The sequence below is a fragment of the Planococcus citri genome, chromosome 4 (assembly GCF_950023065.1).
Source record: "Planococcus citri chromosome 4, ihPlaCitr1.1, whole genome shotgun sequence".
In the NCBI taxonomy this organism is placed as follows: Eukaryota; Metazoa; Arthropoda; class Insecta; order Hemiptera; family Pseudococcidae; genus Planococcus; species Planococcus citri.
This window is the reverse complement of record NC_088680.1, coordinates 20,336,916-20,360,873: the sequence shown is the minus strand read 5'-3', so window position 1 is coordinate 20,360,873 and position 23,958 is coordinate 20,336,916. Positions and strand designations below refer to the sequence as shown.

At 34.2% G+C, this 23,958-nt stretch overlaps 7 protein-coding genes across 9 annotated transcripts in view; 6 read left to right on the top strand and 1 right to left on the bottom strand.

The window, feature by feature from the left end:
• The first annotated feature begins 1,044 nt into the window (after positions 1-1,044).
• LOC135843998 (kelch-like protein 17) lies at positions 1,045-3,623 on the top strand. Its single transcript, XM_065362069.1, has 2 exons — positions 1,045-1,297; positions 1,384-3,623. Exons 1-2 carry the CDS (start codon positions 1,288-1,290, stop codon positions 3,084-3,086), a joined length of 1,713 nt encoding a protein of 570 aa, XP_065218141.1. The 5' UTR covers positions 1,045-1,287; the 3' UTR covers positions 3,087-3,623.
• A 678-nt stretch (positions 3,624-4,301) lies between these two features.
• On the top strand, positions 4,302-6,847 carry LOC135844225 (uncharacterized). Of its 2 annotated transcripts, none has more exons than XM_065362374.1 (2): positions 4,302-4,516; positions 4,979-6,847. In XM_065362374.1, the coding sequence occupies exons 1-2, from the start codon at positions 4,465-4,467 to the stop codon at positions 6,454-6,456; spliced, it is 1,530 nt and encodes a 509-aa protein (XP_065218446.1). In that variant the 5' UTR covers positions 4,302-4,464; the 3' UTR covers positions 6,457-6,847. The 2 variants fall into 2 exon arrangements, with proteins under 2 accessions (XP_065218446.1, XP_065218447.1); XM_065362375.1 differs by lacking the exon at positions 4,302-4,516 and adding an exon at positions 4,668-4,894.
• A 2,048-nt stretch (positions 6,848-8,895) lies between these two features.
• On the top strand, positions 8,896-11,370 carry LOC135843943 (kelch-like protein 40). The gene is made up of 2 exons (XM_065362013.1): positions 8,896-9,099; positions 9,192-11,370. Exons 1-2 carry the CDS (start codon positions 9,093-9,095, stop codon positions 10,874-10,876), a joined length of 1,692 nt encoding a protein of 563 aa, XP_065218085.1. The 5' UTR covers positions 8,896-9,092; the 3' UTR covers positions 10,877-11,370.
• Positions 11,371-12,215: 845 nt separating this feature from the next.
• On the top strand, positions 12,216-14,454 carry LOC135844171 (kelch-like protein 7). Its single transcript, XM_065362309.1, has 2 exons — positions 12,216-12,392; positions 12,536-14,454. The coding sequence occupies exon 2, from the start codon at positions 12,584-12,586 to the stop codon at positions 14,318-14,320; it is 1,737 nt and encodes a 578-aa protein (XP_065218381.1). The 5' UTR covers positions 12,216-12,392; positions 12,536-12,583; the 3' UTR covers positions 14,321-14,454.
• A 1,884-nt stretch (positions 14,455-16,338) lies between these two features.
• Positions 16,339-18,969, top strand: LOC135844035 (kelch-like protein 40a). Its single transcript, XM_065362119.1, has 2 exons — positions 16,339-16,608; positions 17,032-18,969. Exon 2 carries the CDS (start codon positions 17,083-17,085, stop codon positions 18,835-18,837), a length of 1,755 nt encoding a protein of 584 aa, XP_065218191.1. The 5' UTR covers positions 16,339-16,608; positions 17,032-17,082; the 3' UTR covers positions 18,838-18,969.
• Positions 18,970-20,238: 1,269 nt separating this feature from the next.
• The window catches only part of AIMP3 (aaRS-interacting multifunctional protein 3), a 41,113-nt gene continuing 37,393 nt past the window's right edge, over positions 20,239-23,958 (bottom strand). Inside the window, exons 1-5 of one of the 2 annotated variants that reach the window (XM_065363158.1) lie at positions 21,254-21,464; positions 21,060-21,173; positions 20,789-20,980; positions 20,618-20,713; positions 20,239-20,537 (exon numbers count right to left, since the gene is read on the bottom strand). In XM_065363158.1, the coding sequence (XP_065219230.1) occupies positions 20,406-20,537; positions 20,618-20,713; positions 20,789-20,980; positions 21,060-21,155 (516 nt within the window). In that variant the 5' untranslated portion in view covers positions 21,156-21,173; positions 21,254-21,464 and the 3' untranslated portion in view covers positions 20,239-20,405. Of the gene's footprint in view, positions 20,538-20,617; positions 20,714-20,788; positions 20,981-21,059; positions 21,174-21,253; positions 21,465-23,958 lie in introns of those variants that run through there. The other variant, XM_065363159.1, reaches the window with a different exon arrangement.
• On the top strand, positions 21,737-23,538 carry LOC135844801 (uncharacterized). The gene is made up of 6 exons (XM_065363157.1): positions 21,737-21,913; positions 22,063-22,129; positions 22,202-22,377; positions 22,448-22,609; positions 22,696-22,850; positions 22,938-23,538. Exons 1-6 carry the CDS (start codon positions 21,874-21,876, stop codon positions 23,025-23,027), a joined length of 690 nt encoding a protein of 229 aa, XP_065219229.1. The 5' UTR covers positions 21,737-21,873; the 3' UTR covers positions 23,028-23,538.

Here is a 23,958-nt window from a genome sequence, read left to right as displayed (position 1 = left end):
TTTGAGAATAATTCGCAGATTATTTTTAAAATGAGATTAATGCAATTAATATGAAGTTGGTTCAAGTTTTCACAGTTTTCTCCTGAATTGGAGAATTGAGATCTGCAGTTCATCGAAATCGAAAATATAGAGAAGGTTTCAGTTTTGAAAATCAGAAAAAAAAAGAATTAAATTTTTGAATTATTCAAAAAAACATTATTAAAATAATAATTTGGAACTCCTGAAAACGTTTGAATCATCCGAGTTATAAAATCAGCTTTTCCATGTGTTTGTTATATCGCCAAATATAAAACAATGTTTCGTGCGCATTTTACAAAAAAAAAAAAATCGAAACGACCGAATTTTAAAATGAGCATTTTTAATGTTTTTTCGAATCATTTCTTTAAATTTTGAAAAAGCCTCGGAGTTTTTTTTATCTGAATTGAATCTGAAATTTTTCTTCCGTGCAATGCTCTGAAAACAATCTTATTCCACTATAATGAGCTTCTGATTGAAATTTAATTTAAAAATGCATAAATGTTTCATGTTTACAAAAAAGTCAACGTACCTATTTGTGACGCATTTTACCTTGATTTTTGAAATTGTCGATTCAATACCATCTACAAAATACAGCATAATATAATTTCGAATTTTGTATGTTGATCGTGAATTGATTGGAAAGGGCTGACGAAAAATAATTCAGTGTCAGTTTCATCCATTCTGTAGAATTACAAAATCCTCCATAAAAAGTAGGAATCACATAGATAAGTAAAATAAGTTGCCGATCAGGGCTGCGATTATGAACTTTCGTTACAGTTAACGAATTCGTTAACTATTCGTTAACTTAACGAGAGATATTTTCTCACGTAAACTTAACATGGCTTAACGAAAAGTTAACGAAAGGTCACAGAAAAAATATGCGAGTTAACGAATTCGTTAACTTTAACGAATTTTCATAATCGCAGCCCAGGTTAGAAAGAAAAAAGATGTAGAATAAATTGCATATTCAGTTCGCCGTAAATACGAATTTGTTGATACAATACTGCATCCACTTTTATTGGGCAAACTAACGTATTCCATTTCCCATCCTCTTATCATTTTTATCACTTCGATTTGTTGAAAGGAGAAAAATTTCGAGTCAAGACTCAAGAGATCCGACTATAAGTTTTGAAAAAATATTAATCCATTGTGAATTCTGATGTTTATGTAAAATAAAAGAAGTCAATCCGAAGCACCGGTTACTGAATTGTTTTCATCTTGCATTGCTTTGCAGTTCAAACTTCGTTTCAACATTAAAAATTTGGAAGAATGGCTGCAAGTAAGATCTATTAGTAATTCATTTCCGGTTTTAGTACCGAATATGTAGATACATGCAAATATTTCTAACATGGAAACCTTTTTCAGCTTCGATCAAAGAAATGGAACTGGATGTTCAGCAAAGTACAGTTTTCAAAACCATGAACGAATTCCGAGAACAGAATCTCTTCTGCGATGTTACGCTCGACATCAATGGCACTTTGTTTCCTTGCCATCGTCTTATTTTGATGGGCTCGTCGCCTTATTTCAAAGCCATGTTGAACGGAAATTTCAAAGAAGCTAGTTCTAAAGTCATTCCTATTCAAGATATTGACACCGAGATTATGGAAATTATTCTACACGCAATCTATACAGCTCGACTTCGTTTGTTGCCGAAAAATGCTTACTTTGTTTTGAAAGCCAGTCATTTGCTCCAATTCGACGTGATATTCGACGCATGTGTGAACTATATTGTGAAAAACGTTGATCATATTCATTACCTAATTGAAACCTGTTTATTCGCTGGAGCTGTTGTACGTCAAAACTTACTAGACGCATGTATTCGAGAAATCGCATCCGCCTTTTTGCATTGGGGCAAAACTGACAGTTTTCTACTTCTTCCATTTGACGTACTGAAGCATGCATTATCAAAAAACCATTCGAGTTCGATTTACAGTGATGATATTGTAATCGAAATAATCAGCAAGTGGTGCCAACACAACTCTGCAACTTCAAGAGAGGCTAGAGTTCTGCTGCAAACCCCAAACTTCAGCAGTAAAATTGTCGGAGCATCTGCCGTCGCTGAATTGATCGTTGCTGCCGAAAGTTCATTCGTTAGTTCTGAAAATCACGATGATGGTAGAGAAAACTTGAGTCAATCGAACCATGATTTAAAATTGAATGTATATTTAAATGCTGTTGATGTCAAGACTGGAGCCAGAGGATGGGCAACATTGATGCTGAATGAGTCGTTTGATAAGTATGAACTATCGAAATTTCAAGCAACAGATCAATCATACAGGGAAATATGCTCAATTGGAACAAAAATTTACTGCATGGAATTTAATCATTTTTTAGAAAAATTAATGTTTTCTTGTTTTGAAAACGATAGTACAACAGAATTGGCAGTGCCAGAGCTTCCTCTGCATGATGATGGCGAATGTCAGTTTCCTTCCAACTTCAGAATGACAGCGGTAGAGGATATGATATACATGACTTATGATGATATTGATTCTCCGATTTGGGGTTATAACTGTGAAGTGAACGCGTGGCAGAATGATTTATTTATACAAAATGAATCGAATGTAGCTCTCGAGGGCTATTCAAGTTGGTATGGCCTTGCGTCTCTAGGTCACGTTTTATATGTTATTGGATGTAAATATTATTCATCATCTGGCGATAGATGTATTTTGACAATCGATACTCGATCAGGTGTTAGAGACCTCATAGCTTTCCCTAACTCACTTCAACATGAACATGCTGCTGTTTGCGCATTCGATGGAAAAATCGCTATATCAGGCTCCAACCATGATGATATTTTACATAATACTTTTAGTATTTTCGATGTGACAGCCAGAGAATGGAGAACTGATCTAAAACCCATGAATGAAGGCAGAGCAAATCACGAATTGTTTCATTATGGTGGATTCCTATATGCTGTGGAAAATAATCCGTTTATGAAGAATGAGAAGTACGATCTGAATTTGAATACATGGATTCAAATCCCAAATCTGCCAAAACGAGCGCAGTATGTAAATGCTGATGGTGTTAATGTGACAGTTGCTTTTGAGGATGTATTACATGTATGCTGATGTCGTTACCTCTATTATGTATCAAGTATTGTGAATTTATCAAGTTTTTTTTTCCATTCTACTTTTGTGCGTCTTGACTCTTGAGATAATATTTTGATATTTTCGATGTGTGAGTCAATAATGGAAAACCGATCAAATAATAATGAACGAACGTACGGAGATAAATGAATTGTTTCATCATTAAATTAGTATTTGACTGAGTTATATTAGAGATTGAATCATGTGTCAAATTGTTAGAATTTTTTCGTTTTGATTTCATTCTTTACCCACAACTCGATATGCAAATTAGAATTTTTTCGTTTTGATTTCATTCTTTATCTTTACCCACAACTCGATATGCAAATTGCAATCTTGTGCCTTTTTTCATTTTTGTCGTTGGCCGTCTACGATTTTTGTTGAGATTGGTATGCAGATGTTACCAGCTTTATAATGTAATTATAGACAGTAATATTATATTTAAGTTCTTTTTTATGCTGTTATTGCTGTTCTGTATTATTATGAAATGTTGAGTACAAAACTGTTTCAAGTTTCAACTAACCCTTTGCATTTTTTGCATTTTATTGATTCCAGAAAAAAAACGAGTAAAAGGTGTTTTCTGACTAATTCGAGGCCACTGAGTCCCAATCCGGTGTGTATTTTCGATATCGTTCCTTCCTTAATCGAGAATTGGAGATTTTTTGCGTAAAAATTGCGTTTTCTCGAAAATTACGAAGCTAGGCTCCATTTAGACTTCATATTTCGTGCTCAGCAATCTTGAATTAGTCTGAAATTATCATGAAAAATGCAACATTTATTTTATAGCTTTTTTGGACCAATTCTTGAGCCTCAAAATGGGCCATTTCTAAAGGAAGAATGCTGTTTGGTAAAAATCTAACATTGGAAATTGGATGGAAGAATTCGCTGTCTGAAAAAACTCCCCCAGCTCAAATTTTGACTCGATTCGCGATCAAAATTTTTTTCCCCCAAAATAGTGCATAAACCTCTTTGCATTTTTGATTTTTTTGATCACAAGAAAATTGATTAGGTAAAAGGTGTTTTAAGACTGATTCAAGCCGATTCGAGATCACCAATCACTATACAAGTCCAAATTCCATGTCATCCATGTGCATTTCGGGCCTGGGTCCCTCGTTCAACAAAAACGGACGATTTTTTTGCAAAATATAATTTGAACGTCATTTTCGTGCACTAAACTACCGCACCCGCCAATATGTGATAAATTAACTCTTTCCATTATCACCGTTACCTATCACGTGTTTCAGGTATCAGTAGTTTCAGTGTTTGGTTTGAAAAAATATGACAATCGAGTCGATTGAGTGGATTCATGTAAGCGATTTTGAGAAAGTTTGATGATAATCATTCAGTATCAGTGTATTAATTGATGCCGTACTATTTCAACTTCAGAAATACCAAATTGTCGATCAAAATATATCGTAAGTAATCTAGAAAACTAAGAAGTCAAAGTCAATGATAAAACTTTGAAGAGCTAGAAAGACTATAAATACCAGTTACATTGCTCTTGCTTATTTTGTCATGTTCCATAGGAGTATTGGGACATAGAATAGGTATGGAGTGCTAGTGTGCATATTGTTGAGTAGGTAACGAAAAGGTGAACAACAAACGTCGACAACCAATCACAACATTGTTTCATTCAGAAATAAATGGTTCCGATTATAGATTTACTTTATTTTTTAACATTCATCAGTAGTTATCAGTGATAATAAAATTATTATCACGTATCGGAGGTTTGTTGTTCACCTTTTCATGCCTTTTCGATTTCACCGCTAGAGTTCAGCCACTCCGCGTTCTAGGTTCGAATACTCGTATGCTTAACGTGTTCATAGATTTATCCTACATAGGATACCTTTTGTATTACATATTTTTTTTTCTTTCAGTGATTCTCAGTCTGAATGCTGTTTCGTTATTTTCAATTTTGAAGAAGAAAAATATGGTCACATTATTCGAAGAAACCAAACTTGATGTTCCCCACAATCATGTTTTCATTACTATGAATGAATTCAGAGAACAGAATCTCTATTGCGATGTAACCCTCGATATCGATGACACTTTGTTTCCTTGCCATCGTCTTATTTTAACGGCCTGGTCGCCTTATTTTCGAGCAATGTTCAATGGCAATTTCAAGGAAAGCAATTTGAACACCGTTTCCATTCGAGAAATTGACGCCGAAACAATGAGAATCATTTTGCACGCCATTTACACCTTCCGCATTCGTTTGCTTCCAGAAAATGTGTATTTTGTAATGAAAGCTAGTCATTTATTCCAAATGGACGTGATCTTCAACGCATGTGTGGACTGTATTATGAATAATGCGACTCATATACATTACTTAATCGAAACCTGTTTCTTTGCTAAAACCATCGAACTTAAAAACTTGTATGATACTTGTATTAAGGGGATAGCAGCCGGTTTCTTTCACTGGGGAAAGACTGACCGTTTTCTGGATCTCCCATTCGAAGCTGTAAAGCAAGTATTGTCAAATGTCGCTTCTACTTCTTGTTTTACCGATAATGACTTTCTCGCAACGATTATCAAATGGTGTAACAATAATCACGCCAATGCAGTGGATATCAAAGTACTCGTTCAAACTCCTAAATTTACTAGCAGAGCCTTTGCGACGTCTGTGATCGCGGAATTGGTTCTCAATTGCGGAAGTTCATTTTCGAGTAGTGATGAAGATAACAATGAGAGTTCCGACGAAAATTTCCAATCAAACTGCGATATGAATTTAAATGTCTATTTGCACGGTGTCGATGTTAAAAGTGGAGCCAAAGGATGGGGAACGTTGAAACTAAATGACTCATTTGAAACGTATACGCTATTGAACTTTCAACCTGAAGATTCTTCATTCAGAAGAATATGTCTTATCGGAACGAAGATCTATTGTTTAGAATGGGATCGTCTGAAAAGAAAATGTTGTTTTTCTTGTTACTCCGAAGACAACGCTAGAGTAATATTGCAAACACCAGCAAATTTTACTTGCCACAGCGGGAGCTGTAATTTCGAAATGATAGCGGTGGAGTGCAATATTCATCTATTTTATCCACTCTCTGATGCTGACATTTGGGTTTACAATTGTGAAGTGAACTCGTGGCAGTATCAAACGTTCAGAGTTAACAGAAATCGTTGTGACGAAGCAGCTCTGCAGTCTCATTCAAAATGGTTTGCTCTCACGTCTTTGGATCATGTTTTATATGTTATTGGATCTGAAAACCGTAACCATGTTCGTGATGAAAGAGAAAGATATATGCACGAATCGATACTCGAACTAAATCTACAGTCAGACATTACACGACATTCCCTAAACCATTTCAACATGAAAATGCAGCCGTTTGCGCATTTGATGGAAAAATAGCTATTTCCGGCTCCGACCACGGCGGCATTTTGCGCAATACTTTTAGTATTTTTGACGTGACAGCTGGTAAATGGAGAACTGATGTAAAACCCATGAATGATGGCAGAGCAAGACACAAATTGATTCATCATGATGGATTCATCTATACATTGGATAGTAGTCCATTTACGAAGAACGAAAAATACGACGTTGGTTTGAATACGTGGATCGAAATGCCAAGTTTGCCAAATCGTGTACAATTCATTAATGCTGATTCAGTAAAAGCAACGATTGGTTGTAAACAAATATTCCATGTTGATGTTAATTCCCCTTCATCTTAGTGTGGTTCGTTTGCTTTTTCTGAATAGAAAAGTTCAAACTGGAAGTACCTATGTTACTTTTTTTTTGGTAATTTTTAATAAAACACTTGTTTCTACTTTCAGAAAATAAAAAACATTTTTTGAATCGAATTAGGTGTTTATTTTCTCATGATTTAGATTTTAAATAGCGATGCGAACTGAAATCAGTAAGAAAACATGAAAAATTCACTTTTTGAAATCAATTTTTTGGACTCAAAAAGTGGACGATTCTGATTAGAATTAGAACAAATAAGCGCTATAGCGTAAATCTGACACTAAAAATGAATTCGCCGTCCTGAAAAACCTTCCTTGCCAAATTTCCACTCGTTTCGCGACATCGCGACCAAATTTTTTTCAGTACAGTGAGCACCTGCCTATGGGACAAATAATTAACTCATTTCGTTATCCACCATTATAACGTGTAAGAAAATGTATTTGAATTTCATTTCTAAGTATAGGTTAATTCAACACACTTCTGGTTCTGATAAAATGGTCTACACACATAATGCCCATTTGTTTTGCAGTTTGCACTACAAAAAAAGAATTAAAATTCTTGAATTATTCAAAAAAAAAAAATCATTAAAATAATACCTAATTTGGAAGTCTATGTCTGGTATCGGTTTTTCTTTTCCATGTTTGTTAAATCGCCAAATAAGGGACAATGTTTCGTGCGCATTTTGCAAAAAACAAAAAAAAAACGAAACACCTGAAATTTTAAAATGAGCATTTTCAATGTTTTTTCGAAATGTTTCTTCAAATTCTGAAAAAGCCCCTGAGTTTTTTATCTGAATTGAATCTGAAATTTTTCTTCCGTAAAATGCTCTGAAAACAATCTAATTTCACTATAATGAGTTTCTGATTGAAATTTAATTTAAAATGCACATTGATTCACGTTTACAAAAAATTCAACGTACGTATTTGTGACGCATTTTACCTTGATTTTTGAAATTGTCGACTCCCTACCGTCCACAAAATACAGCCTAATACAATTTCGAATTTTGTATGTCGATCATGAATTAATTGGAAAGGACTAACGAAAAAAAAAAATCTGGGTAAGTTTCATCCATTTTGGAGAATAACAAAATCCTCCATAAAAAGCATGTAGAAATCACGTAGGTAAAATAAGTTGCCGATCTAGTTCACCGTTAAAATGAATTTGATTTGAAAAGAGATGTAGAATAAATTGCATATTCGGTTCGCCGTAAATACGAATTTGTATTCGTGAAAAAAACGAAAGACAATCGCGATACTTCGTCGTCGAATACACCGACAAAACTATCAAGCAAAAATTATAACCGATATTGTGTTCTATGTACACGGATTTTGGCAGATTTTCGATAATCTAAATCTGAATTTTGGATGTTTTTTTAACATCTCCTTTTTCAAACACTTTTTAGATTGGTGTACACCAACCAAGTCCAAAATTCACTTTCAAAATCTACTACCTACCTTAGCAGATTCTCGTGGATTCAATATCTGCCAAAACCCGTGTAAGACACATTTTAAAATAAACTACAAGATACACAACATGAAAGATCAAAACATTTTTTCAAAATTGAAATCGTCAATGATCGATTCACAAGAACGCGAAATAGCGAATTTTGGTTTTTGTGAAGTTCATTCCCCTCCGCTACAGTGCAAAATGGTTCAAATTTTCACGATAATGGTGTTGTAATATTGTTTTTCCTTTTTTTTTTTTCAAAAAGTTGGGGGGAAAAGCTCAAAAATGTCGAAAATATGGTTCTTGGGGCATTTCTGCCACTGTAAGGAACCAAATCGGTTGGAACTTCGAATTGGGTTCAAAATGAGATTATTTGGAAATTGGAACTACTTTATTGGAAGAAATTATATATTGAGTTTACTTTTTAGTTTTTAGCACGTTCCTCTCCCCAAATTTGGGGTCCTTATAATCAAAATTTGCCCTTCGCAATATTTCGAGAGCTTTCCATTAAAAAAATGAAAAATCATTCGCAGCGAATTTATTATTGAAAAAAATAAATTAAAAAAAATCAACACAATACTGCATCCACTTTTATTGGACAAATTAACTTGTTCATTCCACTATCATTTTTTATTTTCTTATCACTTCAATTTGTTATTCAAAGGAGAAAAATTATGTTGTACTTTGTAATTTTTTTGAAATTTCAAGATAAGTTTGAAAATATATTAACCCATAATCCGACAGGTAAATCAGTAAGCTTATGTAAAAGAAGTCAAGCCGAAACACCGGTTACTGATTGTTTTCATCTTGCATTGCTTGCAGTTCAAACTTCGTTTCAACATTAAAAATTTGGAAGCATGGGTGGTAAGATCTATTAGTAATTCTAATTCATCTCCGGTTTCAGTACTGAATATGTAGATACATGCAAATATTTCTAACATGGAAACCTTTTTCAGATTCGATCCAAGAAATTGAACTGGATGTTCACCAAAGTACAGTTTTCAAAACCATGAACGAATTCCGAGAACAGAATCTTTTCTGCGACGTTACCCTAGATATCGAAGGTACTTTGTTCCCTTGCCATCGTCTTATTTTGATGGCCTCGTCGCCTTATTTCAAAGCCATGCTCAACGGAAATTTCAGAGAAGGTAGCTGTAAAGTCGTTCCAATTCAAGATATTGACCCCGAGATTATGGATATTATTCTGCACGCAATCTATACAGCTCAAATTTATTTACGTCACAAAAATGTGTTTTTTGTTTTGAAAGCCAGTCATTTGCTCCAATTCGACGCGGTCTTCGACGCATGTGCAAACTATATCATGGGAAACGTTTCCCATATTCATTACCTAATTGAAACATGTTTATTCGCTAAAGCTGTCGCACGTAAAAACTTACTAAAAACATGCATTCGGGAAATTGCATCCGCCTTTTTGCATTGGGGCAAAACTGACAGTTTTCTACTTCTTCCATTTGACGTACTGAAGCATGTATTATCGGAAGACCATTCGACTTCAACTCACAGTGATGATAATGTAATCGCAATAATCTGCAAATGGTGTCAACACAACTCCGCAACTTCCAGGGAGGCTAGTGTTCTACTGCAAGCTACAAAATTGAGCTGTAAAATTGTCGGAGCATCTGCCTTCGCTGAATTAATCGTTGCTGCCGGAAGTACATTCATTATAACTGAAAATCACAATGAAGGTGCAGAAAACTCGATTCAGTCGACTTATGATTGGAAATTAAATGTGTATTTAAATGCTGTTGATGTTAAAACGGGAGCCAGTGGATGGGGAACATTGAGGCTGAATGAGTCATTTGATAAATATGCGCTATCAAAATTTCAAGCAACAGATCACTCATACAGAAAAATGTGCTCAATTGGAACAAAAATTTACTGTATGGAATGGAATTATTTTGTTGAAGAATTCGTGTTTTCTTGTTTTGAAAACGATAGTAGAACAGAATTGGCTGTGCCTGATCTTCCTATATCAATTGATCATAACGATTGCCTGATTCCTGCTGACATCGAAATGACAGCGGTAGAGGATATGATTTACCTGACCTATGATGAAATTGATTCTCCGATTTGGGTTTATGACTGTAAGTGGAATGTATGGCAGAACGATTTAGCTCTCGACGGATATGTACATTCGTTTGGCCTTGCATCGTTAGGTCATGTTTTATACGTAATCGGATGCAAATATTCTTCATCCGAGTCTAAGGAAACGTATATTTTAACTATCGATACGCGTTCTGGGGTCAGAGATCTCATAGCTTTCCCGAATCCATTTCAATATGAAAATGCTGCTGCTTGCGCATTCGATGGAAAAATAGCTATATCAGGCTCCAACTATGATGATATTTTACATAATACTTTTACTATTTTCGATGTGACAACCAGAGAATGGAGAACTGATCTGAAGCCTATGAATGATGGCAGAGCGAATCACAAATTGTTTTATCATGATGGATTCATCTATGCTGTGAAAAACAGCCCATTTATCAAGAACGAGAAGTACGATGTGAAGTCGGATACATGGATCGAAATCCCAAATCTGCCAAAACGAGCGCAGTGTGTTGATGCTGATGGTGTTAATGTGATAGTTGCTTTTGAGGATGTATTGCATATGTGCTGATGTCCTTACCACTTTGTGATTAGTCTTTTATCAAAATACATAGTTCGGTATCAAGTACATACAGTATTATGAATTTTATTAAGCGTTTTTTCTTTTATTTTTTTTCTAATTTGGTGCGTCTTGAGGTACCTATATTAATATCTTGATATTTTTAATTTTCGATCCAATAATAATATGAATTTGTTGATTTGTTTCATCATTCAAGTATTAGTATTCGACTGAGTTACTATATTAGGTTAGTTTCAGTTTAAGATTGAATAATGTGTATTTGTGCCAAATAATTTGAATTTTTTCGTTTTTATTTCACTCTTTACCCTCAACTCAATATGTAATCTTGTGTCTTTTTTTCATTTTTGTTGCGATCGGTACGCAGACATCCCTGCATTATAATGTAATTTTAGACAGTAAATGTTATATTCATGTTCCTTTATATGTATGTATTTATGCTGTTCTGCATTATTATGAAATATTGAGTAAAAAACTGTTTTATCTAATCCCATTGTTTTTTTTTTTAAATTTTATTGATTCCTGAAAAAAAAGAGTAAAAGGCGTTTCCCGACTAATTCGCGGTCACCAAGTCGGAATTCGATATGTGTTTTGAATACCGTTCCCTCTTTAATCGAGAACTGACGATTTTTTCGCGTAAAAATTGCATTTTCTCGAAAATTACGAAGCGAGGCTCCATTTGGACTTCATAATTCGTGCTCAGCGATCTCGAATTAGTCAGAAATTATCATGAAAAACGCAACATTTATAGCTTTTTTGGACCAATTAGGCAATTCTTGAGCTTCAAAATGGGTTATTTCTGAAAGAGAAATGCGGTTTGAAAATCAACGAAAGGGGACGATTTTATTTTGCAAAAAATTGCATTTTCTCAAAAAACGAGAAGCGACGCTCAATTTGGACGTCATTTTCGTGCTCAGTGACCTCATATAAGTGAGAAAACCTTACAGCATATAGCTACGAGTATATTATGCTCTAAAGAGAAAACATCATGAAAAATTCACTTTTGAAAACAATTTTTTGGATCAATTTTGGGCTTAAAAAGTGGATGGTTTTGATACAAACGAAGAGCTATGGCGTTCATGTGACACCGCAAATGAATTTGTCGTCCCGAAAAACCTATGTTGCCCAAATTTCCACTCGATTCGCGACATTGCGATCATATTTTTTTTCTGAAAAAAGTATTAGTAGGTAATAGCATTGATTTTTGGTTAAAATTAAAAATCAATGGTAATAGGCCTCCAATCCGCATTCGCCTATATAGGATAAATTAACTCATTCCATCATATCACCGTTATCACGTGTTTCAACTTTTACTTTCAGTCATTCCAAAGATATGAGTCATTCAGTAAAGGTGAGTGTTTGGTTTGGTTAGATAAAATAAAACGACTAACGAGAGAATCGAGTCGATTGAGTGAATTCATCTGAAGCGACTTTGAGATAATTTGTTTATACATTCAGTGTAATAATCGATGTCGTATTGTTTCAACACTTTCAACTTCCAAAATATATCGTAAGTAATCTAGAACACTATAGTGAAGTCGAAGTCAATGAGTAAAGAGAAAGACTATATTTACCAGTTACATGCTTCTCATGCTCTTGCTTACTTTGTCAGTATACCTCTGTATTAGGTACATTAGTTTTTTTTTCTTTCAGTGATTCAGTCTGAATGCTGTTCCGTTATTTTGAATTTTGAAGAAAAAAATGGCATTATCCGGAGAAACAAAACTAGATGTTCATCGTAATAATGTTTTCATTACCATGAATGAATTCAGAGAACAGAATCTCTTCTGCGACGTAACCCTGGATATCGATGGTACGTTGTTCCCTTGTCATCGTCTTATTTTGATGGCCTGGTCTCCTTATTTTCGAACAATGTTCAATGGAAATTTCAAGGAAAGCAGTACAAACACCATTTCCATTCAAGAAATTGGCGCAAAAACAATGGAAATAATTTTGTACGCTGTTTACACCTCCCGAATTAATTTTCTTCCAGAAAATGTGTACTTTATACTGAAAGCGAGTCATTTATTCCAAATGGACGTTATCTTCAACGCATGTGTGAACAGTATTATGATGAATGCGACTCATATTCATTACTTGATCGAAACCTGTTTGTTTGCTAAAACCATCGAACTTCAAAAGTTGTACAATTGTTGTGTTGAGGGGATAGCAGTCGATTTCTTACACTGGGGAAAGACTGACAGTTTTCTACATCTCACATTTGACACAGTGAAGGATGTATTGTCAAAGGTCGATTCTGCATATTATAGTTTCTCCGATGATGACTTTCTTGCGACGATTATCAAATGGTGTAAAAATAATCACGCCAGTGCAAGGGATATCAAAGTACTCGTACAAACTCCTAAATTTAATAACAAAGCCCTTGCGGCATCTCTGCTGGCGGAATTGGTTCTCAGCTGTGGCAGTTCATTCTTGAATAGTGAATGTAAAAATGAAAATGCCGACGATAAACTTCAATCAAATTGCGATATGAATTTTAATGTCTATTTGCACGGTGTCGATGTTAAAAGTGGAGCCAAAGGATGGGGAACATTGAAGCTGAATAACTCATTTGATAAGTATACACTATTGAACTTTCGACCTGAAGATTATTCATTCAGAAGAATATGTCTTATCGGAACGAAGATTTATTGTTTAGAATGGGATCGGCTGAAAGGAAACTGTGGTTTTTATTGTTACTCTGAAGACAACGCTAGAGTAACATTGCAAACACCAGCAAATTTTGCTTGCCACGACGGGAGCTGTAATTTCGAAATGATGGCGGTAGAGAACAATATTTATCTATTTTATCCACTCACTAATACTGACATTTGGGTTTACAATTGTGAAGTGAACTCTTGGCAGTGCCAAAATTTCAGAGTTTTCACAAATCGTTGTACCGAACCAGCTCTGCAGAATTATTCAAAATGGTCTGCTCTCGCGTCTTTGGATCATGTTATATATGTTATTGGATGTAAAGGCCATACCGGGTATTCTGATGAAAGATATATTGCAAAAATCGATACTCGTACTGACAGTACAACCAGGAATTACGTGACATTCCCCAAACCGTTTCAACATGAAAATGCAGCCGTCTGCGCATTTGATGGAAAAATAGCTATTTCCGGCTCCGACCACGGCGGCATTTTGCGCAATACTTTCAGTATTTTTGACGTGACAGCTGGTCAATGGAGAACTGATCTAAAACCCATGAATGATGGCAGAGCAAGACACAAATTGATTCATCATGATGGGTTCATCTATACATTGGATAGTAGTCCATTTACGAAGAACGAAAAATACGACGTTGGTTTGAATACGTGGATCGAAATGCCAAGTTTACCAAATCGTGTACAATTCGTTAATTCTGATTCAGTAAACGCTACGATTGGCTGTAAACAAATATTCCATGTTAATGTTGATTCCCCTTCATCTTAGCGTGGTTCGTTGCTTTGTCTGAATAGGAAAGTTCAAAATCGATGTACATACCTATGTTACTTTTTTTTGGTAATTTTGATTAAAATAATATTGTTTATACTTTGAGAAAATAAAAAACGTTTTTTTAAATCAAATTAGGTGTTTATTTTCCCATGATTTAGCTTTTTAGAAAATGAAAATTTCAATTCAACATATTTAAATAATTCTCTTTCAAATAATTCAAGCTTTTTTTCCACTTTGGTACGTCTTAAGGTACATATATTAATATATTTTGATATTTTCGATGTGTGAATCAATAATGGAAAACCGATCCAATAATAATAATGAACGAACGTACGGAGAGGTATGTATTTGTTTATTTGTTTCATCTTTCAATTATTAGAATTCGAATTCGACTGAGTTATACATTAGGTTACTTCAGTTTTGTGTTTGTGTCAAATAGTCCGAATTTTTTCGTTTTGATTTCACTCTTTACCCACAACTCACAACTCAATGCGCAATCTTGTGTCTTTTTTTCATTTTTGTTGAGATTGGTACGCAGACATATCTGCATTATAATGTAATTTACAAACCGCTAAATGTTATATTAAAGTTCTTTTATATGTGAGGGCGCATACGGAAAGGGACCTAACGACCAAAAAAAAAAAAAAAAGTTCTCTGAAATTGTTGTAGAAACCCTTTACAGAGTTCCTACAACAATTTCAGAGAACTTTTTTTTTTTTTGGTCGTTAGGTCCCTTTCCGTATGCGCCCTCACATATGCTGTTCTGCATTATTATGAAATATTGAGTAAAAAACTGTTTCATCTAATCCCATTGTTTTAATTTTTTTGAATTTTATTGATTCCTGAAAAAAAAACAAGTAAAAGGTGTTTCCCGAAAAATTGCATTTTCTCGAAAATTACGAAACAAGGCTCCATTTAGACTTCATTCGTGCTCAGCGATCTCGAATTAGTCAGAAATTATCATGAAAAACGCAAAATTTATAGCTTTTTTTTGACCAATTTTTGAGCCTCAAAAATCAAAATATGTAGGTCATTTCTGAACGAAGAATGCTGTCTGATAAAAATCTGACACCGGAAATGAATTCGCCGTTTCGTCGGTCTCGAGAATCCCACCAGCTCAAATTTCAACTCGATTCGTGACCAAAAATTTTTTCCAAAAATGCATACCTAAGTACGTACCTAAACTTTTTGGCACTTCTGACAGTTCTGACCTTTTTTGATTCTCAAAAAATCGATCAGGTAAAAGGTGTTTTCCGACTAATTCAAGCCCGTTAGAGGTCACCAAGTCCGAATCCGGTTTGCATTTTGAGCCTCGGTCTGGCCTGCAATAAAACCGGACGATTTTTTCGCAAAAAATTACATTTTCTCAAAAACCGCGAAGTGAACCTCCATTTTGATTTAATTTTCGTGCTCCGTGATGCGAACTTAAGCAGTAAGTAAACATGGAAAATTCACTTTTTGAAATCAATTTTTGACTCAAAAAGTGGACGATTCTGATTAGAATTAGAAAGAATAAGCGTTATAGCGTAAATCTTACACTGAAAATGAATTCGCCGTCCCGAAAAACCTTAATCCTCGCCAAATTTCCACTCGATTCGCAACATCGTGACCAAATTTTTTTCCCAGCACAGTGAGCACCTGCCTATATATGTACTTATATGGGATATCTACAGTAAATTGTAATTAACTTATTCCATTATCCACCGTTATCACGTGTAAGAAAATGTACTTGAATTTCGTTTCCAAGTACATATTGTAGGTTTAATTCAACACAAATTCTGATCAAACGGTCTATACTTACTGGCCATTTGTTTTGCTGTTTTCGCTGCATATCTGCGATAAACACCATATCTGATATCGGTAGCTGAATGCTGAAACGCTGACTCATTAAATACAGTACCTAGGACATCGACCTTTCAAAATAATCCTTCATCCATCGATAATCTTATCCGCACAAACATACGCACGCATCATCACACACCAATCTCTCTCACACACACACACACACACACAGTCTACATTTCAACGTATGGCGTCATTGGCGTGTTTCAGACAGCAGACTTCAGTTCAGTTCTTCATGTTCATTGTTCAGTATTCTCAGTTCTGCTTCTGTTATTCTTGAGTTGAGTTGAGTTGAGTTGAGTTGAGTTTTAGTTGAGTTCTATAAGTTCTATCTATAAGCGATTTTGAGAAAATTTGTTGCATGAATACCTAATCCATTCAGTGTATTAATCAATATCGTACTCACAACTTACGAAATACTAAATTGTCGAGCAAAATATACCGTGAGTATGAATATCTAATCTAGAAAACTAATTACTCAGTCGGAGTCAAATGTCGTTTTCTTTTTACGCGGATTTTTGGCAGATTTACATAGAATCCACGAGAATCTGCTCTTTTTAAGATTTTGTAAGTTTGTACATAATGAATAAAATCTAAAAGGTGTTAAAATGAGGTTTTAAACAACCCCAAAATCCAGATTCTCGTTCTCGAAAATCTGCCAAAATCCGTGTAAAAAGAACACATCTAGATAGTAAAGACTCAATTAGGTACCTACGTACCTAGCACCTACATGCTTCTTGCTTGGTTTTGTCAAATTTCACTGGAATACCATCTTAGGTATTACCTAACGCGTTCAATGTTCATTGAATTTGGATTTTTTCTGGATGGGATATAACCTTTGTTAACATCAGTTTTTTTTCTTTCAGTGCTGATTCGGTCTGAACGTGTTTCATGATATCAAATTCTAAAGGGAAAAAATGGCAACATTATCCTTATCCGAAGAAATAAAACTAGACGTTCACGAGAATAATGTCTTCATTATGAATGAATTCAGAGAACAGAATCTCTTTTGCGACGTCACCCTGGATATCGATGGTACTTTATTTCCTTGTCATCGTCTTATTTTAATGGCTTGGTCTCCATATTTTCGAACGATGTTCAATGGAAATTTCAAGGAAAGCAGTTCGAACACCATTTCCATTCAAGAAATTGGCGCAGAAACAATGGAAATCATTTTGTACGCCGTTTACACCTCCCGAATTCGTTTGCTTCCAGAAAATGTGCATTTTGTATTGAAAGCTAGCCATTTATTCCAAATGGACGTGATCTTCAACGCATGTGTGGACAGTATTATGATGAATGCGACTCATATACATTACTTAATCGAAACCTGTTTGTTTGCTAAAACCATCGAACTTCAAAAGTTGTACGATTATTGTGTTGAGGGGATAGCAGCCGATTTCTTACACTGGGGAAAGACAGACAGTTTTCTGAATCTCCCATTCGAAGCTGTAAGGGAAGTATTGTCAAAGGTCAGTTCTACTTCTAGTTTCACCGATGATGACCTTTTCGCGACAATTATAAAATGGTGTAAAAATAGTCACACCAGTGCGACGGATATCAAAGTACTCGTTCAAACTCCTAAATTTACGAGCAGAGCCCTTGCGACGTCTCTGATCGCGGAATTGGTTTTCAACAGTGGAAAATCATTCTCGAGTAGTGAAGATAACAATGATGAAAATTCTGACGATAAACTTCAATCAAACTGCGATATGAATTTAAATGTCTATCTGCACGGTGTCGATGTTAAAAGTGGAGCCAAAGGATGGGGAACATTGAAGCTGAATGACTCATTTGATACGTATACATTATTGAACTTTCGACCTGAAGATTCTTCGTTTAGAAGAATATGTACCATCGGAACGAAGATTTATTGTTTTGAATGGGATTGTCTAAAAAAAAAATGTCGTTTTTCTTATTACGCAGAAGACAGCGTTGAAGTAACATTGAAAACACCAAATAATTTTCCTTGCCACAGCGAGAACTGTAATTTCGAAATGATAGCGGTGGAAAATAATATTTATCTATTCTATGTACTCTCTGATACGAACATTTGGATTTACAATTGTGAACTTGGCCGGTGGCAGTACTCAACGTTAGGATTCGGATTTGGTAATAGTTTTGCGCGTAATATCAAAGCAGCTCTGCAGAATTGTTCAAATTGGTTTGCTCTCACATCTTTGGATCATGGTTTATATGTTATTGGATGTAAAGACTGTACCAACAATTCTGATGAAAGATATATTGCGCAAATTGATACTCGTACTAAAAGTACAACTAGAAATTACACGGCATTTCCTAAACCATTTCAACATGAAAATTCAGCCGTTTGCGCTTTTGATGGAAAAATTGTTGTTTCCGGCTCCGACCACAGCGGTACTTTACACAATACGTTCAGTATTTTCGACGTGACAGCGGGTCAATGGAGAACTGATCTAAAACCCATGAATGATGGCAGAGCAAGACACAAATTGATTCATAATAATGGATTCATCTACACATTGGATAGTAGATCATTTATGAAGAACGAAAAATATGACGTTGGTTTGAATACGTGGATCGAAATGCCAAATTTGCCAGATCGAGTACAATCCGTCAATGCTGATTCAGTAAAAGCGACGATTGGTTGTAAACAAATTTTCCATGTTAATGTTGATTCCCCTTCATCTTAGTGTGGTTCGTTGCTTTGAATAGAAAAGTTCAAAATAGAAGAACCTATGTTACCATTTTTTTTGTAATTTTGAATAAGTACCTAAAATAATTGTTTATACTTTGTGAAAATAAAATACATTTTTTGAATCGAATTATGTGCACACTTTTCTTACGGTTAGATTTTAAAAAAACGAAAATTTCAATTCAGCAACAGATTTAAATAATTCTTTTACAAATAATTCAAGCCGAAAGATTTAGATAAACTGCGTGAAATTGTTACAGATTTTGAACGCAATGGTACATTCATGTAGCATCTTTACCATGTCAAATATGCCAAATAAACACCTTGAAATTAATTAGATACAGGTACCGAAATCTCAAGTTCATAATTATAGACTCTTTGACCATAAGACAAATAAACATCTAAACTGAGTCTTATATCTTCAACTTACAAATTTACATTCTTGTTTCACAGTTGCCTAAAATTTTTGACAATTTTTTTTCTATGAAATAAATGATCTACGAAATATTCCAAGTATCATAATTTTAAGATAAAAACAATGGTGCTCTAAAACCAAATCACGTAATCAATTATTTCGTAAGTACGAATCTACCACTCAATAAATTATCGATGATTCAATTAAATGTTTCGGAACAGTAACTAACTGCAAATCTGTAACAGATGTTCCAATGTCGTGGCCAAGGGAAAAATCATCCTTCGTTGATTCGATAATTGGCGTGTAATTGAATAAACGCATGCCCTCTTTCAATCAGGGTGGGGTTTGTGAAATATTTTCAATATGAATAGTTGACGAAAAAACAAAATCGATCAGTAGTTACTTTTGATTTCATCTAAAGTCATCAATTCATTTAAAACAACGATACCAGGTAAGAAGATTTACATTTAATTAAATTTCTCATGTATTTTTTTTTAAATTCACCTAAAATGTTCTTTGGTAGCACATTTACTCGCGTTTACTTTTCAATCGGTACAAGTTGTCTCACTTTTTCACATCGATTTTAATTTTCATTTGATTTCACAAAACTTTGTAATTTTTTTTCAATACTCAGTTTGGCACCATTTTTCGTTCGAATTAATGCAGCGATTTATAATTTTACAGCCATGAAATTCTTCGTCGCTTTGTTATTCGTACTCATCGTTGCTTCAGTTCTCGCTTCCGACAAAAAATCCGAAAAAGAAAAAGCCAAACAGAAAAGCGATAAAAAAGGAGAAAAAATGAAAGGCGCTGAATCGATCTACCACCAGTTGCCGATGCCATTCGTCCATTACCCATTTCCATTTGTGAACAGTTACTCGACCAGATACTTCCCTTATGGGTATGCTGGTGGTGTAGGATACGGTGGTATTCCTTATGGAGGTACGGGATATGGCTGGGGTTACAATAATTATTACTAATTCGTCATGATTAGAAAATTATCTATTTCTGCGAATATTTTACAAATACACGATGGCTATTTAAACAAATTTTTTGCATATTTTTTCATTACTTACTGGTTCGTAAAACATAAATAATACAGATGATGAACTGAGATTTTCCAAATCGTATAAAAATACTTCTCCAGGAAGCTAGTGATAGAGTAAAGTTCGACTGAAAAGTAGCAATGAATTAGATTGCCTTATTCGTTTATCTTGCTGCACGTGATTGAACCATCGAGAGAGGTGAATATAGCATTCTTTATCGTATAACGAAAGTTTCGACTGCAGCAAGTGAAACAATAAAAATCAAGTTATTAAAATTATCATTCGAATAATAGAAAAGCTGAACTTTGAAAACTCACCATAACTGGATACAGCATGTAATAAAGGACTACATCAGCAATAGTCATTGTATTCGATAACAAGTAAACTTTATCCGATAAAACTGCATTGATTTCCTGAAATAATCAAAAGTGTTTGCTTTACTCTCTCAAACTAGGATTAACTAATTGATGAGTACTGAAAATAATTACCTTCAATATGGATTGAATATCGTTGGAACTTAACGAACTGATGAAACTAAGATGAGTTGAAGCATATTCTAACCATTGCCTGACAACTATTTCATCTTCGTAACTTTTACCCAATAAACTGGAACGCTTCTTTTTGGTTAAATACAATACTGTCCATATTAAACCACTTTTATCATCGTCGATGATTGTATCCTTTAAGGGGGGAAATATGGTTCGTTAAATAGATTACATCAACATAGTAGTCTCACAAAAAACGTAAGCAAAAAGCTACCTTTCTTTTAATTACTTCTTCCAATTCGGCGTTGTTTTGAACATTCAAATAGGAAGCTATGGATTTCAAAATCTTATTTTCTTTGAGTTGGCCCATTTGGAATGTGATTCAGATCTGAAATAGATGAAATACGTTTTAAAACGAAAATTTGTTGATATCCGGCGAGGTACAACTCGGGTACAAGCACAACTTACTCGAAAATCGAAATATTCAGACAGGAGGTGATATAATTGCACACGTTTCAGCAAGTAATAAAGCAGATGATGGTACGGAACTTTATGAGGTGCAATCGTTTTCAATTTAAGAATTAAAAATGTTTTTCAAAAGTCTCAAACCGGATTTTTTTCATAAAAAGTTTGAATTTTGAAATATTTGATAAAAAATTTACGTTTTGATAAGAAAAATAAATAATCAGCGTAGCCATTTGAAAAACTTTTTTAAAAGTATTGGCTAATTTTTTTTCATTTTCGTATTTTTTTTTTTTCATTTTTTCGAACTTTTTTAATTTTAACAAGTCAAGAACTTGAAATAATTTGAATAAAAATATTGTAAAGTAAACTTTTTAAATTTTAACTCGAGAAAAAAAAATTCCAAAATTATTAAATTCTTTTTGTTTCACAAATTTTTACGCTCTATATTATGGCGACATTGATTCACAGGCGTGGTCTTGAAAATCTTGTTTTTATTTTTATTTCTATCAGGTGTTGATAAACCTGTGAAGTGTAGAATAATTAACATCGTCCTGCTACCTGTCGCTTTATAGATTCATTGAAAGTTATTCCATGATATAAAAAGGTGATAATACTATCCGAAGATGTCGAGAGATACCAGCATAGAGTACCCCAAAGCTTCAGGTAAAAATACATTACGTATTTATTTTGATGATTCACACAATTCTCCATCATCTCCATCATCCTTCATCCTAACTCTGTTCTACTCTGTTCTACTCTGTTCAAATATCATGAACTTACTCTCTCAACTTTTGATATTTCTTGTACTTTAGATCGAGTAGTTAAAGGCGGATTACTGGTCTACATCGGTGGTCTTTTTCTAATGGTATCATTCTTCAGGTATGTATATTACATTGTTTGATTTCTCTCTCTCTCTGGAGTACCGCTAATTTGTTTACTCAATTGTTTCAGTCCGTATTGGATCTCTTCGTACGATGAATCTTTCAGCACTTTCAAGAATATGGGTGTTTGGGAATACTGTTTTAGTAATTTCCGGTATCCAGCTTATCAATTCGATAAAGTATTCGATGGATGTAGAGGTGTATTAAGCGACGAATACTACGTAATTCGAGAATGGCTGTTGCCAGGTAATTAAAAATCATTTTTTGTATCAATGTTTGTACTACCATTTTTCGCAACTAATTGTTAATTTTATAGGCTGGTTGTTGGCGTTGGAATTCTTCATCACTATTGGCTTGATTTGTACGTTGGGAGCTCAACTAGTGTTGGCCGGAGTTGTAACGAGATATCCGTTGGAATTTATACTACGTCACGAGTATTTACTGATTACTGGATCTTGCATCGCATCCGCTGTGACAAGTAAATTTTTAATATTTACCAAGACCAAAAGTACATAAAACTTGAAAATTATCAACATATAATTGTAAAAATATTTTCTTCCGCAGACTTTTGTCTTTTCATGATGATCATTATTTTCCCGTGGAATTGCTGGCGTCGTGATTGGTTATTGAATCCTATGTTCAATCATCTTTCTTGGGCATACTACAGCTTGTTCTTTTCACTATTCTTTCATGCCATTGGAACTAATTACTTATACAAGGTAATTTAACTCGCGTCGATTATACATTATTCGATATCAATTTATTATTAAATATTCAATTTAATTTTGTCAACATTTTTCCCACAGGAATCTCGTTACAGCTGGGATAAAAGGAAGGAAAACCGTAGCCTAATTATGCAAATGTATCCCCGTCACGATAGAAACGGATTTTACTAAAATTTTCACTCAATTTTCTCATTTAATTTATGTATTTTAACACGGGTAATTTAATTTTAAGTCGTTCCGACTATTTTTCTCAGTATTATGTAGAATAGGTTTTTTCTTATAGGGTCTAGTCGTAATATGACTCTAGATTTTAACGGATTTTTTTTTCTTCCGCCAGTGATCTTTGAACAAAATGAAAAGTGTTAGGTAGACATATCAAAGAAAATACGTTAGTTAGTGAGACGATTAATTTTAATTATATTGTGATTATGATTATGTACCTATTACGAAGGATATCAATTAATACTTCTTACTGGACTAGAATTTCCTATTATTAAGTATTTACCTCGAATCTGACAATCTTTCATTCTTACGTTTCATTTTTTTTCCTTGCTCTTAATGACTGGTACATACTGTCGTTCCGTCCATTTTTTTTTTGAAAAAATTCTATTTTTAATTCTTTTGTATCGAGTATTTTTCACGTTTTTATGTAAAATTTACCATTAAATTATTTTAAACTTTGGTTATGTCGTTGTTATTTATAAATTCGTTGTTCATCGTGGAATCCCTGTGTATCGATTTTGATAGGCTTCTTTGAATGTAAAAATGTTATTTTTTCTATCAATGACCCTGTTGTTGATTGAAAACACAAAAGCTCGTGGAAAACGTTCGGCTTACCATTAGACCTTTGGCATTGTTTGTTTACTTTTAATATAAAGCTAAATATATGCGTAGGTAGATGATGGAGATAATTAATCATACTCGATTCGATACGTCATTGCATGCTTGTTTGCTCGATCCGCTCGTGTGTAACAATACCTTTCCGGGTTAAGGGTGGATATGTTATTAATCAATTGTGTATAGGAACGTGATTTTCATATTGAATCGAACTACGTACGAATTGAAATTATTATTAAATATAAACACGTTTTCCTATTACCAT